This window comes from Poecile atricapillus, chromosome 8 (assembly GCF_030490865.1).
Source record: "Poecile atricapillus isolate bPoeAtr1 chromosome 8, bPoeAtr1.hap1, whole genome shotgun sequence".
Classification (NCBI taxonomy): domain Eukaryota; kingdom Metazoa; phylum Chordata; class Aves; order Passeriformes; family Paridae; genus Poecile; species Poecile atricapillus.
Window position 1 is genome coordinate 3,532,979 of NC_081256.1, and position 16,031 is coordinate 3,549,009.

Below are 16,031 nucleotides of genomic sequence, written 5' to 3' on the forward strand. Positions count from 1 at the left end.
TCAACAGGGGTGAGATGAATCTTCAGTAAATTACTTACACATGGGAGAAAAGGTAGAGGTTTGTAGATGCTTATGTACCTTTTGTTGTCTTCTTCTTCTTTGGGTGCTTGCTTGGTTTTGGTCCCTTCCTGAGATTAAGGATCCACATGTCCATCAGGAACATCCAGATTTTAAATTCCCTGCTGTTCAGTGCATTTAGGAATATCATCTATTCCAACCCCCGTGCTCCAACAGGGTCAGGCAGTGCTCAGGGCACAGGGTGGCCCTGCCAGTGCTGAAGAGAAGGAAAGATCATCACTTGTAAAAGGCTACCATTAACCTTCACCTGTAGGGCTGGCTCAGTTAAAGTTGTCTGATCCCTAATTCAGTGCCCTTTTGGGGCATCTTTTCCATGCAAACTCAGGTTCTGTGCTGAGGATCCAGATATTCTGTTTTCTGCGTGCAAGGTTCCACACACGTTCACCTTGCTTTGCTGCCTCTGATTCCTGCTTTGCTGCATGATTGAGAAAGCATGATTGGAGCTTGACAACATTGCTGACATTAATTCTGCCTGTAGTCACAGCTGGTGACTCTTTTCCAGTCAGTTACTGGCAAAAGGTTTTTATGAAATGAGTGCAGCTACAGTTATTGCTGTGACTGTAGCTCGCTGTTGACTTCACTCCATGTCCCTTCTTGAATTTGTCCCTCTTTAAGAAAGACATAACACTGTAAAAAGAGAATTATTTTGGATTATGATGTGTTTTTAAAAGTAAAAATGTGGAGTTTTCACTACCCTTTAGCTCAAAAACATCCTGTCCAATTTCCTTCATGTTCTTTGAGGTTATGTATAGAAAGTCTGGGGAATCTCAAGTTGAAAGAAAGGCTATTTTTTCTTTGCTCTTGTTGCAGAGCTTCATCAGACATGGGTCAGAGAGGTACATGGATGCACCTCACAAATTTCAATGTGACATCAGCAAGGAAATCATTCCTATGCTTGAGAATGATGACAAAACTCCGTGGCTAGATATAAAAACACATAAAATGGTTTAAAGTAAATCCTTCAGTTGATTTTGTTTCAAGAAAGGATGGGCCACAAATAAAGTTTAGAATTAAAAAGGCTTGACAACGATAAATGAGGAGTCTTAGATGCTGTTCTAAGCAACTTTATTCCTTGTTTTCAGGCTGGGCCTGTGCTCTAACAGGGATCTGCACCTGAGCACAGCCAGGATGAATTCTGCACATCAAGCAGACTCAGAGTTTTCTTGGGGCTGTGTTAACAAATGGCTTTAAAGTTCAAAACAAGATGCCCTTACTAGTAAATACATTGTTGTCTTGCTAGAAAGATCTCTGTTCTGATATTCAGAGGTACAGTCTTAAAGGTCTGATCTGAGCTTTGGACTTAAACTTGCAGATTTGGTATCTTCACAGGTTTCAGCTGCAGAAATGCCCAGCCAGTGAAATTACATGGCTGGTTTAATAGTTCCAATAGATCCATTAATGAATTAATTAATTACAAGGGGAATCCACCTGCCCAAGGTGCTTGGAAATCCAAAGCCTGGTGATGCAGGTGAGGCCCAGGTGTGCCAGGCCCCCAGGGGAGGCTGCAGCTTTTCCCTTGTGCAGGCTCCCCACTCCTCTTCACTGGGAACCTACCTGAGCTCCTAAGGCAAAGGAGCACCAAAGTGGCTGTTTTGGTACCCACTATAAGCAAAAACATCTCTACAGCATTAGGGGTGGTTTCCTTGGGAGACAGGAGAGGAGTCTGAGGCTTTGCTGATCAATGGAATGCTCTTGTCTCAATGTGAAAAAGCTCCTGTGAGTATTTTTTGAAAGGGTGGCTGCTGCTGCTGCCCTGATAATTGTGCTGCCTCCTATTGCTACAGGCCTTGGTTAGTTACTCTTCAGAGTCATCTGAAGTCACTTATTTGTGTTCAGGAAAAAAGACACAAGAGAATATGTTTGTTTTGACAACAACTGTCAGCAAATCATAATTGAAATGATATGTCTCATGAAAAAAGAGTGTTTATCAGTCTTTTCTAATTATTCTATTTGTTAAATGCAAAATGGAAGGTTGTTCTTTCTCTGCAGGTATTGACATTATTATTGATATGTTGCTTTAATGATTGCAGAAACTTCCAGGATTATTTTGTATAATAGCCCAATGTGAAATTTTATAATGACCTTCTGACTTCCTATGTATTTTTGTAAGGTAACTTTCATGATGTTGTTTGGAGAAAGCTCAGGTATTTTGCCTATCCAATGAAACACAGTAATGATGAACAGAAAAAAATAATCACAGAAGGATTTAAAATTTCTGCTGGAAATTGATATTTTTTCTGCACTTGATTACTATTTTGGCAAATGTTTTCAGGGTTGATTTATAAATGCTCTTATAAATACATAGGACAGGCATGACTTCATGTATCTTAAAATCTGGTTCACATTTGCACCATTAGCCATCCCTATGAGAGATGCTCTCGTCCCTCTTTCATCCATATGTGTATATGTAATAACAAATATTTGTTATATGTATAACATATTTAATTATCCCCTGAACGTACTCAGATGTCATTTTAAAGTAACAGAAGCAGTTTATCTCAAAAGATTTAAAATAAACTCCACTTCAAGAATGTTTCCTCCATTTATTTTCCTGAAACTTGGTTCTTAGGATGTCTCTACCTGCAAAGAAAGGGGAGGTTTTGACCAGGAGCTGTCAGAGTTGTGAGCCTGACATCTATTTTTGCTCTTTGTTCCTGTTTTTTGCCTTCTTTTGGATATCCTGTATAATGGCAGCCACATGAAAACTGCTGAGAAGCAATTCTTTAATATTATATAAAGCCTGGAGATAAAACACTTCACTGGAAGCTGTCTGTTGTACCAAAAGGCGTCTTAGGATGTTTGCTTTGTTTGTCTGGGCTTGTGCCTGAATACCTGAGTGCTGATGGCCACCCAAAAAGTGTGTTAATCTGAAAATGAAGCTGAATTGCATGTTCAGAGAAATATGTGACTGAGTTATCCACAGATCAAATCTGGCTCAGGTTCCTAATAATTCACTGCACATTATTTGTTCATAAATGAAAAATAAGTGTCAGTCAACTCAGCCAATTATTTAAAATCATCATTGCTGCAGTTCTGGTGTAATTATAATTGCAATCAGTATTTATAGAGGAACATGAGACTCCAGCTGGGTCAGACTAATGGTCTGTCCTACCCAGCTGTCTTTGGCAATACTAAAATATGCCAAAATAGGGAGAAACACTCCCTCTTTCAGTGACCTCCCCTTGTGATTGATCCCTTATGTGGCTGGGCCATGCTGTGAATTCTGCTGAAACAGAGGGGACTGGCAGTGTGGGGTGATGATCAAACTGGCTGCAATTAGTGAAAAGGGTGCTGGGGAGAGATCTTGTCTTGGGGAGCTCATCAGCAGGTCAGGTATGCCTCAACATGGCTAAAACAATCTGAGAAAAACATGGCTCATCTATAGGGACTAGAAGGGTGACACTTGTATGTCGCCCTGAAAACTCAGTTTTTTGAGTTTGCTGACTTGGTTTTCTAAAGACTTTCCCAGGACAGTAACTGTAAACATAGATATGTGTACATTCTTTCTGTTACACGTCTTGTGATGGGCATCTCTCATGGCCAGTGCAGTGAGAAAGTGTTATCCTGGCCATCCAATCCCTGGCTGTGGTCAGAAACCTGTAAATCCTGGGGGGAAAATAAACTTTCTCTTCTTTTCACCACACCTGGAACTGCATCTGTGTGACTTATTTCATGTCCAGTTACAACACTTGTTTTTGATGTGTGTGGAGGTACCTGAGCCTAAGGAAAGATGTGAATTTTTGGAATTTTGGAACCATGGCTGTGATCCTGTCAGCCCTGGCCCAGCTGGAGCCTCATGCTGTCCTTGGGCTGCTGGGGCTCACAGGGGAATATCCCTTTTCCTACTGATTTACCAAAATATGGATTTGATCTCGTATCAATATCCAACTGAGACGGACAAAGACTCTCTAACTGTTTTAGAATTGCAGAGTGTGTGTTTATTAGCAGTGCTGGGCCAGTGTGCAGCATCACCCCATAACACACAGCCCTGAATGCAGGGGAATACAGGCTTTTTATTTCCAGAAATATTCAATTCAAATACATATTCATAACCCTGTTACCACCCACTCTCTGCTTCTTAAGCTAATTAGGAAAAAAGCAATTAAGCATGCGTAGTTTGATCTTTGAAATGGGTCTGTGGTCCTTTTATGAGGAGGGGTCACAGAAGGGAGGAAGGGATATGGCTCTTCCTCCTTCTGACCTTTCTACCTTTCCAGTGCAAGGTGACAAATGGACCCTTGGCTGGGCTCTTAGTTTCATGTTTTCAGTGGGTTTCTGATGTGCAGTTGTCTTATGTTCTTCAAGTTCTTTACCAAATTCTTTGTTTCTCATTATAAGCCCAGCTGAACAAGCATCAAGTTGACAGACAATTAGTAATTAGCCAGTGATTAACCTCTAATTTTAGCAAGGCCTCTCTATCTACCTTTAATTTTAGCAAGGCCCATCTATTTATTTTAATTAGCTTTTGCAAGGCTTGTTTTTAATTAAGGCCTCAGCTTCTCTAAAATCTTGAATAGTTCAAGGTTTATGTCTCACTCTGCCAAGGAATATCCCCAGTGGAGGTGCTGGGCAGGGCCAGTCTGTGCCAGGGACCATCAGCAGGAATTGCTGCCCAGCTTTGGGTGCTCTGTGCAGCCCTGAAAGGATTTCCTCAATTTATGTGGGTGTGTGTATTTGTACAATTTCTCTCTGTTATTTTTTTGTACTTGGTTATCGAACCTTTGAAGAACAAACTGGGAAGGGTTTTTTTTTATTTGTTACATTTTAAGCTTGCAGTGATAAAAGAAATTCCAGGAATATTTGGGTAATTGCTTTCCCTTAAGAATGGGTATAAATAGTAAACACAATAACAGGCAATACCTTTTTGATATACTGAAATTAATTTGAAAAGCGATTCCAGGGAAATTAGAATAAAATCTTTGAATTGATTTTGTTATGTTCTCTGTAAAGTCACCTAATTTTTCTGAGAGCTTTTAAAGCAGCTCACTTGTATCGGCTCCCAGTGGAATTTTCTTTTCATACTAGATTATTGTAATTAATTTTAAAATTGAGCTTTACCTTTGTAAGTTGTCAATATCTAAAGACAAATGTCACAAGTAACAAAGGCCAGGGAAGATTAGTCCTGAATCTAGGGGGGATTGTGGAGGAGAAGGGGAGATATCATTTGACCTCTCAGGTGCTGCTGCTATTTTGTTTTGGCTTTATGAATAATTACCACTTCTTTTTTCAGCTGAGTAAATATATATACAGTTAGAACAAAAATGTTTTGAAAAAATCCTACCAAAATAGACAAGTTACTGACTTATGTGTGCTTAAAAGATTGTAGCTGTGGAGGTGCAATTTTAAAATTGTCATAATATGCAATTTTAAAAGGTAGTGAGAGCAGAAAAGAACAGAAATGTAATTTATGGTAAAAGTTTGTTAGATACAAACTATGTAGAATTCTTAAAATGCCTGATGTCATGTAAAGTATTTCTTTATTTTACATTTTTCCAGGAATTCTTGCCTGTGAACAAAGGCTGTGTGTGTGCATTCAGATGCAGCTTGGTGGCATTCCCAGGACAGGTCATCTCTCCACTCTTTATTAATGCTGTTATGGATCAACACTCCCAAATTCTCATAATCTGTACTTTTATCTGGGGTAGAATTTGATTCATTTGAATAAGTGCTGCAAAATTTGTCCACTCCCTGTGCCCAGTGTTGGTACCTGAAAGGTTCTCTTGTGCCACAGACAGAACACACAGAACCTTCTTTTTTATGGATTGAAATTCTGTGGCTGAATTTTTGATGCCTGAGTGTGAAGTCTGACAGGTTTTCCTGCCCCTGAGGAATTCACAATGCTGTTCTCCTTGGAGGAATCTCTACTATCTAGTAAGGGTCAACTTCTCCAACTGCCAGATTGCAGAAGACTTGTAGGAAATTAATTTAAACAGAACTTTTCAGTAGATTCAAGATGAGAGAGAAGTGAAAGCCAACATATTCCTGTAGGAAAATGAACTAATAATCCCTTAGTTTGTTTATGTATTGCTGAATTCTGCTACCAGCAAAATGCTCATAATAGGAAACATATTCCATAAGGGAGAGAATATTTAAAAGAAGGCAAAATCAGAGGTGATTTGCTCTCTTGTCTGATTTTGTTCAGTAGGATAAAGGCAGTGGCAATGAGGCATGAGCCCTGACTTGCATTTTATCATACAGGCTCCCACTCAGCTTTTGAGCACTGGAAATTAATGTTTTACAACAATTTTCTACAAAATTTTACAACAAAATTCTAGTAGTAGGTGATAAAAACCCCAAGGAGAGGATTCTGTGTTTCTGTAATAAACTCTGGTTGATGCTTGGACAGCATAAAATCACAAATGATACTGGTTGGTTTCTTTTACTGTGGGTGATCAAGTGATACAAGGATATCTCTGACCCTGAGCAAGTGAGAGCTCCTGGGGAACATCCAGCTCAGAAAACACAAATCTGATTTCCCCATAATTCAGTTTCTCATTTCCCTCACTTTGCTTCAAACTTGGCAGCGGAACCTGAACTGGAGCATGTCTTGACTGGACATTTGTGGTTGGGTTCTTTTTCCCCTGGACTGAGATTGATGAGAGAGAGGCAGATGAGAGAGAACCAAGTTCAGACTTGGTTGTTTATTCTTCTCTTATCAGCCTTACATGGATACAGGGTACAAGGAGCTGTGTGCACTAAGATAGAAGGGTGCAAAATGGCTAACAGGGATTTTCTTCAAGGTCTTTTATATGTCCATTTACCCAATTAACAAATGACAAGTAAATTATTTTTCTTAGTGACCCAATGACCCAAGACCTGTGTGCTGCACTGTGACATTCTCTATCCAATCACTCATTACTACCCAAAAACCTCTAGAAGAAGATGAAGAAGAAAGAGGGATAAGAGACAACACCCTAAATCCTCCATCTTATCTTTTGTTCTCTAAACCAGTTTAAACTCCAAACTTTTAACTTTCTCACCCAGTGACTTAAGAAAACTTTCTAATTTACACACTTGCACTTCTGTTTTTTTATTTAACTTTAACAGTTGTTTCCATGGTGTTCTATGAAATTCAGAGCTTTCTTGGATGTCAGAGGCAGGTATCAGAGATAAGGGCACACTCTGTGCCTCTGACTCCAACAGAGCAAACTCCATTTCTGCTTTGGAGAGTGTTTGTGGCACTTGTGGGGCACAGCAGTGCTGGGGTTGGGGCATTTAATTTGTCAGAGGTGTTCTGCAGAGCTGGGCTGGGAACAAACCAAGGGACAGAAACTGGCAGGCAAATGTGGCTGTGTTTTAATAATAACAACTCAAAGCCAATCACTGGGAAAATCCTGTATTTTAAAATAGTAATCTTCCCATTACAAAATCAAAGAAAATTACTGTTCTGAACTGGTGAAAAGGTCTCCTGCTTTAGAGAGATAAGATTCTCTTGGTATCCAGTAGGGCATGACATTTTTCCCATGTTTGATTATATCAAATATATTAAATATGACCTCAATGTTTAAGGTTACTCAAGCTGCAAGAGTTCAAAAAGATTCTGGGTGAGAATTTTTCCATTTATTTTGTTAAGCCTCTGTAATAATTGTAAATAGTCATTCTTTTAAATAACAAATAGTAAGAGGTCAAAAAATGTGTATATATATATATGATTCTGCTTTTCATTACCAAGAAAAATTCACAGCAGAAAAAATGTAGCTACGGTAGAAAACCAGATATTTAAGAGGAATCATTGCTGTATAAGAAAAAAAGCTTTAATATGAATAAAAGTGTTAGAATTGTGAAACATGGTTGATAATTTAGAAGATAAGGAGGTAGCAGAAATAGCAGATTTCAGCTGTAGATGTTCCCTGTTAGAAGACAATGCTGAAATATCACAGCAGAAAGAAGCAGAATGACCTTAGAGTCCTGCCATAATGAGGGTGATTTTCTGTCAGTTTGTCATTTAAGATTGGCAGACTTATTTTAAGTTTAAAAATCCAAGAAATGGGCTCAGTCGTTCTTTATGTTGATTCCTGATTCTTCCAAGTCCTAGACCTTGACATTAAGATAAGAGCTTTAAAATTCCAGTCCCCATTTCCAGGTTTTTCACTGTTTTTGCTGTGAGTGGTGAGGTTTGGTTCAGGAGCTCTGGGTGAAACTGGCAGTGCAGTTGTGTGGTGCCCTTAGGATGGGAGGGAAACTCTGTGTTAACTTGTGTCAGTACATTCCAGATGCTGAAAAAATACCTTCCAGCTCCAGAAAACACCTTTTTGGGTTTTTTTTTTATGGCCTGCCTCATGCTTTTCAATTTACACAACATTATCTGATGGTTCATAAATGGCCCATCTGGAAGCTGAGATGGTTTTTCATACACGAGTGTTCTCATTTGTGCCATCAGCTTTGTGGCTGCTCAAATCAGCTGGTAAAATTCAGGCTTTTCTGTTGTTTTATTTTGCAGAAAAATATGTATGTTGGAGAGATGTGAAAATTAGTCCACATAAAAAAAACCCCAAAAAACCAAAACAAATTAAAAGTCAGACTTCTATTTAACTAATTCAAAATCTGAAACAAATGTACCAAACAGGAGCTGCTGGGACTGCCTGGCTTGGGGGGAGCTGAGCTGAGAAGAAAGGCACTGAAAAGCCTGTGTGACAAAAGAAGTGTGATTTGCCCTTTTATGTCAGAAATAACTTTATTCTTAATGGAGTAGAAGTGGTTAAAATTTTCCACTGAGAAAATTTTTTCTTTCAAATGATGTGGTTTTGTTTGATATGCAGGAAACTGTTACTATTGCTTAAAAAGAAAGCCCTAAAGCATTGGTTTGGCACAGAAAATACTGAAACCTGGGCACTATAAAGAGTCATTACTATAGCATCAAAAATTCAAATCAAAACAAAGTTGGTGTTTTCAATTGGATGCTTAAATTGTTGATTCACAGCAGAAATGATGACTTAAATATCTTTGAATCTTCTTTTGGGGAAAAACAAAAAACTTGGGAGTTCTCCATCACTTATGTATATGAGAACCACATTGCTTCTGCAAACCACTCTGATTTTAGTTGGTAAGAACAATCTCAAATGCATAGCGACAAGATTTGAGGTGTATGTAATTTGAAAACATGAACTTTAGTGACATGATGTAATTTGAGATGGATTTTGCAGAGACCTGTGCTGGGAATTTGGGTCTGTGTGCTGCAGGAGCCCTGGGAAGCCTGGGGTGGAGGGGAGGAAGCATCCTGTGCAGGAATGTGGTCCAGCTGTCTTATACCCTCTGTCCAGCTCTAGAGGCTTCAAAAGGCTATATTTTTTTTTTATATTTTCATTTGCATAGAGTGGGGTTTTTGGTTTTTTTTCAGAAGTTTAGAAGGGACTGGAATAGACTCTTTAATTTCCCAAAGTTTTATTTTAAAACAGTGCTAGTCCCTGGTGAGACCAGAGCAATGTTCACAGTGTGGTGTTGAGTGAGGCAGCTGGCTCCCACCCTGGCTGCTGGAGATGTGTCAGGATTAATCCAGTATGTTCCATTCAATTGCTGCAGTTTTAGGTTCTTCACAGCATATTAGACTGCACTGGGCTGGAACTCATGCAACTGAAGCTGACAGTAACTGTCGTGCCTAGAAAGCTTCCAATTCTCCACGTTGTTTGCCTGTTTCTTCAGAGGAGGATGTCAGCTTCACACAGTCATGGTTTTCCTGGAGGAAATGGGCTAAGGCAGAGAAGATTGTCCTGTGCTTGTGCTGACATCTGCATCATAGTGCTGCAAAGGGACAGACAAAGTCCTGAAGTCATCAGCAGATTTGTAAAGGTTCTAAAGATGCAGGAGAGTTCACAGAGCAGGAAGAATCCATCTCACCTGGTTGGTTTCTGGGGAACCTTAAAGAAAGGATACCAAACCCAGGGCTGTGTGGGATGATGAATTCTGTGTGATTCCATGCCCAGAGCAGGATTTCCTCTGTGGTCTCTTCATGTTTGCTCAGGGATTTAAGTGTAGGTAAAACATCAACATCAAGGTTACTCATTTGGGGGTTAGAAAGGGAAAAGAGACTTGTCTTCCTATTGTCACTTAAAGCTGTTACAGCAAATAAATGTGTGAAGATACATGAGCAGTGTCAGATCCAGGGTGCAGAAAGGATAAACACAAGCTTGCTTTCTCCTGGACTGATACCAGATCCCTGTGAGAGGCTTCAGGAAGGGCAGTGAGGACCAAGCAATGTTACATGGCCTGGTTAAAGCCTGGAAGAATTGGTTATCTACTGATTACAAACCCCTTCAAACTCCTGATAGACTCTGCTCTTTTTGCATGGGGCAGATGTTCCACCAATATCTGTGTACATTTAAACTCCAGGTATGTTTCTAAATAAAAGTTTATTTCTAAATTTTTTTGTTTTCTAAATAAAAGTTCATCAGTCACGACCTCAGCCTGTTTCCAGGTGTGCTGTAGTCCAGGTAGCCACTGAGAAATCTGTGACTTCTCACTTTCTGGTGTTCATTGCCCTGCCTTGGAATTTGGTCCTTCCTTTGCCAGGCATTTGTTTGCAGCTGCTTGAAGGAAAACTCCTTTCTGTCCTTCCTTTCCCTCCCCCAGACAATGTCTCATGGAGTGAGCACGGGCAGCAAGGCACAGGCAGACTTTTGTGGGGTTGTAAATCCATTTCTCCACTCACAGCCCGTTTTCCTTTCTCTCCCTTTCTTCCAGGTTGATAAAGTGTGTGGGCAGCCCAAGCAGCAAGAAGGGAACCTGTCATCAGCCAATATTGTGCCAGTGAAGGAAGTGACCGAAACCCAGACGTTTGTGATGGCTCACACCAGCCTGAACAATAAAAGAAGGTAACCCTAGGCTGGCAGCTGCTTTGAAACAAACCTTCAGCCTCATAATCTGTGCTGTGGGTTCTTTGCACTGTTTAAACCAAAGCCACAGCTCTGTCACCATCTCTGTGTGCTCTCCAGGCACTGCCATCACTGGCAGTCACACAGGTGACTCTGTGGCATCACATCCAAGAAAGGCCAGACTTGACATCATTGCTTCACACCAAGGTGTTCATTCATTCCACAATCTTTCAGTGAAAATGGGGAAAGCTTTTCCTTGACAAAGTCTGAGGAAATTGATTTCCACAGCTGAGTCTAAATGATTTGAAATGTGACTTCCCAGGTCTGTAAGGGCATGAGCTTGTCCAGGGGTAGAGGTGGGAAGGAGGATGGGGTGAAAAGGAAAGATTGATTGCCCTGACACCAAGTTAATCCCTGACTCCACTGGACTGGGCAGATTCCTTTGGAATCTCCCTGATTTGTTACATAACAGAGAAGGAGCTGACAGAGTTTTTTAGGCTTGTTGTGTCCATCTTGGCTCCTCTTCAGCTGTGCCCCACCTGAGACACCTGCAGCTGAGTTCTGCCCCTGGCCTGGACAGGAGTGTCCCTGCTCCCAGATCCCCTGACTTTTCCTGTCACTCTGCCTTGTGTAGCTCCTGAATTGGCTTTCTGGACATTCTAGGAAAGGATTTTTTTGCAATCCCACTCACGATACATGAGTGCATGTCTGAGCAAACTGCCCATACAATCCCAGTGCCAGTTTCTGGCTGGCACAATGTCCTCTGTAAGAGCAGAGTTAATCTGGACCAAGGCACGTCAGTGGAGTTGTGCTGGGCTTACCTGTGTCCAAAAGCAGCATCTGAACTGCCCAGGCAGTCCATGGGTACCTCTGTCTGTTGGATGAGTGGATGACAGCAGTGTTAAAATTTCCACAGCCTGGGTTCTGCTGTTTCAATTGTGAACATGAGATTTTTATCCATTTCTGTTTTAATTCTCAGCTTGCATGAATGGAAAAAAACCACTGTTTTAAAAGATAAAAGTAATAACAGCAAGAGATGTTTTTTGAGTGATAGTGATAATTTTTTTATCCTTTTGTATTTTAAAAGCAAACCATAACAGTTTGTGCTAGCACTTGGAGTTAATCAATTTTTACCAAGCAAATCAGAAAAAAGGAGCATTACAGAAATTAAATTAATAACTTCAGCAGTAAAAATCTAAAGAACAGTTGTAGTACAATTATTGAAATAGGCTTTTAGCAGCACAGAGCCCTGGACCATCTTCTGTGTAACTTATTGACTTGGCTGGGGTTTAACACTGGCAGATCAAAAGTCAGAACTGCCAACCTATGAACAGGTAATCTCTTAAAATGTTGCAGGTTTGTGTCTTCAATGGCATGAAAATTGCTCTTTCATACCTGAGGGTCTGCTTCCCCCCCTTCCCAGCCATCTAGAATTATTTGGATATTGACCTTTTAAAATGTAAGGCTTGTGGATGGAAAAGAAAATGAACTAATGCACTGAAAATTAGACAGTTTGCCAGAATTGGTCTGCACACTGAAAATTAATTATATAAACTAAACTAAGTCCCTGCTTATATAATTAGCATGAAAAATTACTAAATTACAGTGTTGATGGGTATTGTGGAGAGCCTGTGCACCAAAAATGAATGATGGAAATATGCCATAAATAGTAAGAAGTGGAAAATTTGAAGCTATTCTCCACAACTTCCTATAAAACACATGGCCTGAAGCTTGTACTGCTGCTTCTTGGAAACAATTGTGAAACCATAGAGTGACAGACACAGTGATTGGCTGCATCATTGTGTTGTTCATTCACCATCATTTAATCACATATGATATCAATAAAAATCAATGTAAGGTAATAAAAATCTGTAATACAAGGGTGAAATAATTTCTGCAGTGGGTTGTGTAAAATGCACTTAGAGTGACAGAAAATTGCTGCAGGGGGGGCCAGATGATGAGAGTAATTCCATGAATCTTTTGAGAAGCCCCTCCTTGTGGTGCTTTTAAGAAATGGAGAGGAATGTCAGCTGCTGTCAGTTCAGGTGCAAGGTCACCCTGGGCCTGCTGAGTCTGTCTGGAGGTCTGGGTAATGGACATCCTTCCAAATGATCCTTTAATTCAGGGGCTGGATGGAACATGCCTCCAGCCTTTTAGGGTAAGGAAGGGAAAAGAGAAGGAATGAGCCAACACTCTCCAAATAAACAGAAAAGCTGTGGCTTGTTCCTTTATGTGTCAGAGCATTCCTGAGCTGGAAGAGAAGAACCTCTGTGGCTGGCACATCTGGAGGAGAAACCACAATCAAGTGGCCTCTGCTCTCTTGTGTACAACCTGCTCAGAGATGCCCTTAACACCCCAGAGCCAGATGGTTTTTTGCTCCAGAGGTGCTGGGTCTCTGCTAGGCCAGGTAAAAAATGGGGCTCCTTTCCGAGGAGCTGGAGAACCTCTGGTTCCAGCTGTGGAGCAGAGCCAGGGCTGCTGCTGCAGGATGAGGGGGCTGTTAAATGGTGTCCCTTGGCCCCTGCTGGTTCTTCAGGGGGAGCTGTTTGTGCTCTGGCTGGAGCCAGCCCTCCTCACCCCTGACTCTTCTGCACAGGCAGATCTGCCAGGTCCCCGAATGCTCAGAGCAACTGGAACCCCTTCTGCAGTAGTTGAACCCTTTTCTCCTCTTGCTCTCATGAGTTCCTGGGAGATTTCCCATCTCTCTTGATTTTACTCTGCATTCCATTCCTGCATATTTTTTGTTATGCATCACTTAAGTGTCAGGGACAATAATTAAAGAAGCTGAAACTTGAATAAATGTTGCATGATCTTGCAAGAAACCATTTCCTACGATTAAACTGGAAAGCATAAAATTGATTACTATTATTTTTTTTACCATCACACAGTCATAGTTAGGGATTAACTGAAACTGGCAGCATTGCTGCTGCAGTCATTTTTTCATGTGGAGGTTACTATAACATGTAATAGAGATGACAAGAAAATTGAAACCATACGATGGTCCAGGGAATGCAAATGGCATGTACAGAATGTCAGTAAATTGGAATGTTACTGCTGAGTTCAGCACAAAGAACTGTTCTGCTCAGGGTCTGGTGTCCCAGCAAAGTTGAATACCTGCTTTTTAGCATCTTTGCTCCGTGGAGCATTTCAAACCACTAAACACAGACTGGTTACAGAGCTGTAAATAAAATTTGTTTGACAAAGAACTGTAACATATTAGGTCCCTGATTGGAGCAGGAAGACTTTGAAATTATATTTTGTCGGGATTTCTTTATTATGCCATGAATTTACAGATCTTTTATTCATCTTAAAATCAACAATTTAGGAATTCCTTTGGGAATGTTTGAAGTCAATGATACCTATTTCATTTAAAACAAACTATCTATTGGGTCAGACATCACATGATTTTATTAACATTTGAGTAATAAAGTGCTAGTATAAACCAGATTATTAATGTCAGATGCACATGAACCACTGAGCTGAAGTTTCAGCTGATTTTCCCTGTTAGAAATTTCCATTTGTTTTTTTGAGTGGCTGTGTTGGAATTCCTGCAGGGAGGTGCCCCTCCCCTGATGGTCAGTGCAGGTCCCTCCTGCCATCAGCTGCTGGAGGTGCTGCTTGCTCTCTCCACTGAGAGCACGAAATAACCACCAGGGTTATTTCCACAGCTCTTCCTCCACTATAGTCTGAAAGTCTGTATCTCCAGTTTTGCAAAATTTGGTGTTTTTTCAGTGGTGCAATCCCAGAACAGCAAAAAAAATACCTGTACTTATATTATTTATTAACAGGCAGTAAATTGCTCATTGTACCAGGACATGAATGCTGCTGGTTTGTATTCCCCTCCCCGTGGTTCTCATTCTGAACTGTTTGCCATTGTTTTCTTGTACAGCTTCTTGTATTTACAGTTCTTCCATTTGGTATCAGTTACACTTAATTTAAGTACCACTGAATTTATTTTCAGCTTTCTGCTGTGTGTGCTGCATTTGTAATTCTGCTCTTACTTGAAAATGATTGGGACAAACAGTCTCAGTTGTACTTTTTTTCCAGTATTGAATTGACATTTTTGATTGCATGTATACTTTGCAAAAATCTCATGATAATTTTCCTCTTTATTTATTTTCTTGTATTGTCCTATGCATGTGCTTGATGACCTTTCTTTCAAATAATTTTTACTTTTCTCTTTTGTTTCTCATTTCTTTTCCTCATTTGCCTGAATTCCTGCTTCTTCCCTACTCCCCAACCTCTCCTGATTGATGCTTATTCTCCCCGGCCTATTGCAGTTCTCTGCCTCTGAAAGCTTCAAAGAATGACAAATCAAGAAGTTTGAAAAAAATCTCTCGGTAAGAATGGAAACAAGGTGACATCCTTTGTTGTCTCTACACCTAGCTCATTGCCAGCTGTAACCTAGGAGCTGGAAAACTTTTGATTGCTGTTTTTACATTGTAGGCCACTGGGAAACTCTACATTTTCTCCCCTGGTGTGTTTAGTTTTATAGCGATGAAAAGTAAATATTTTCACTCAGTAAGACTGAGAGGCGGACAGAGAATTGTGCATTTGCTGAGATACTGCTTTGAAATGTCAGAGCCCCACTCTGCTGAGAATGCAGAGGAGTTTAAACCTCTGGGCTGAGCTGAGTAAGGCAAGCTTTAGGCTCTTAGAAGGGTGCTGGTCTCCTCCTTCAAAGCAGATTCTGCCTTAGAAACTGTGAAATCTCTGACATCTGTGTTTCCTTTTGGATCCTCTAAGGTTGTTCTGCCAGGCAGCCTTCTGGCTGGGCCTGCCTTTACTCTAGAAATACTCAGAGCTCGTGTTTGTGAGTTGGTACTCAAGAGGTAGAAATGCTGATTACCTCTTTGTAAGCCCCCAAATTCCTGCTTTGCTCTTTGCTTTAATTCCTGCCTTTCCTGCTCTGTTAGGCTAAGTTAGTTTCCTAGGAGCCTGTGATGATTGATTTATCTAGAGCAGGATTTCATCACAGAAGGTAAAAGGGATGGTTAAACACTTGAGAAATGATAAATAAAGCATAAAGAGAGGTGTTGGGAGAGATGACCACTGCCTCACTCTCGCAGGGATAAGATATTTCCCAGTGGAACTGGATGCTGTTTCAAGCACCTGTTGCTGCTAAGGAAGGAGAAATCCTGCCTG

General features: G+C 40.6%; 1 protein-coding gene across 2 annotated transcripts in view; it reads left to right on the top strand.

Annotated features, from left to right (window-relative positions):
- Positions 1 to 16,031, top strand: part of LOC131581708 (glypican-5-like) — a 341,002-nt gene that overhangs the window by 104,932 nt on the left and 220,039 nt on the right. Inside the window, exons 4-5 of one of the 2 annotated variants that reach the window (XM_058844269.1) lie at positions 10,756 to 10,886; positions 15,167 to 15,226. In XM_058844269.1, coding sequence (XP_058700252.1) covers positions 10,756 to 10,886; positions 15,167 to 15,226 — 191 coding nt within the window. The remainder of the gene's footprint in view (positions 1 to 10,755; positions 10,887 to 15,166; positions 15,227 to 16,031) is intronic. The other variant, XM_058844270.1, reaches the window with a different exon arrangement.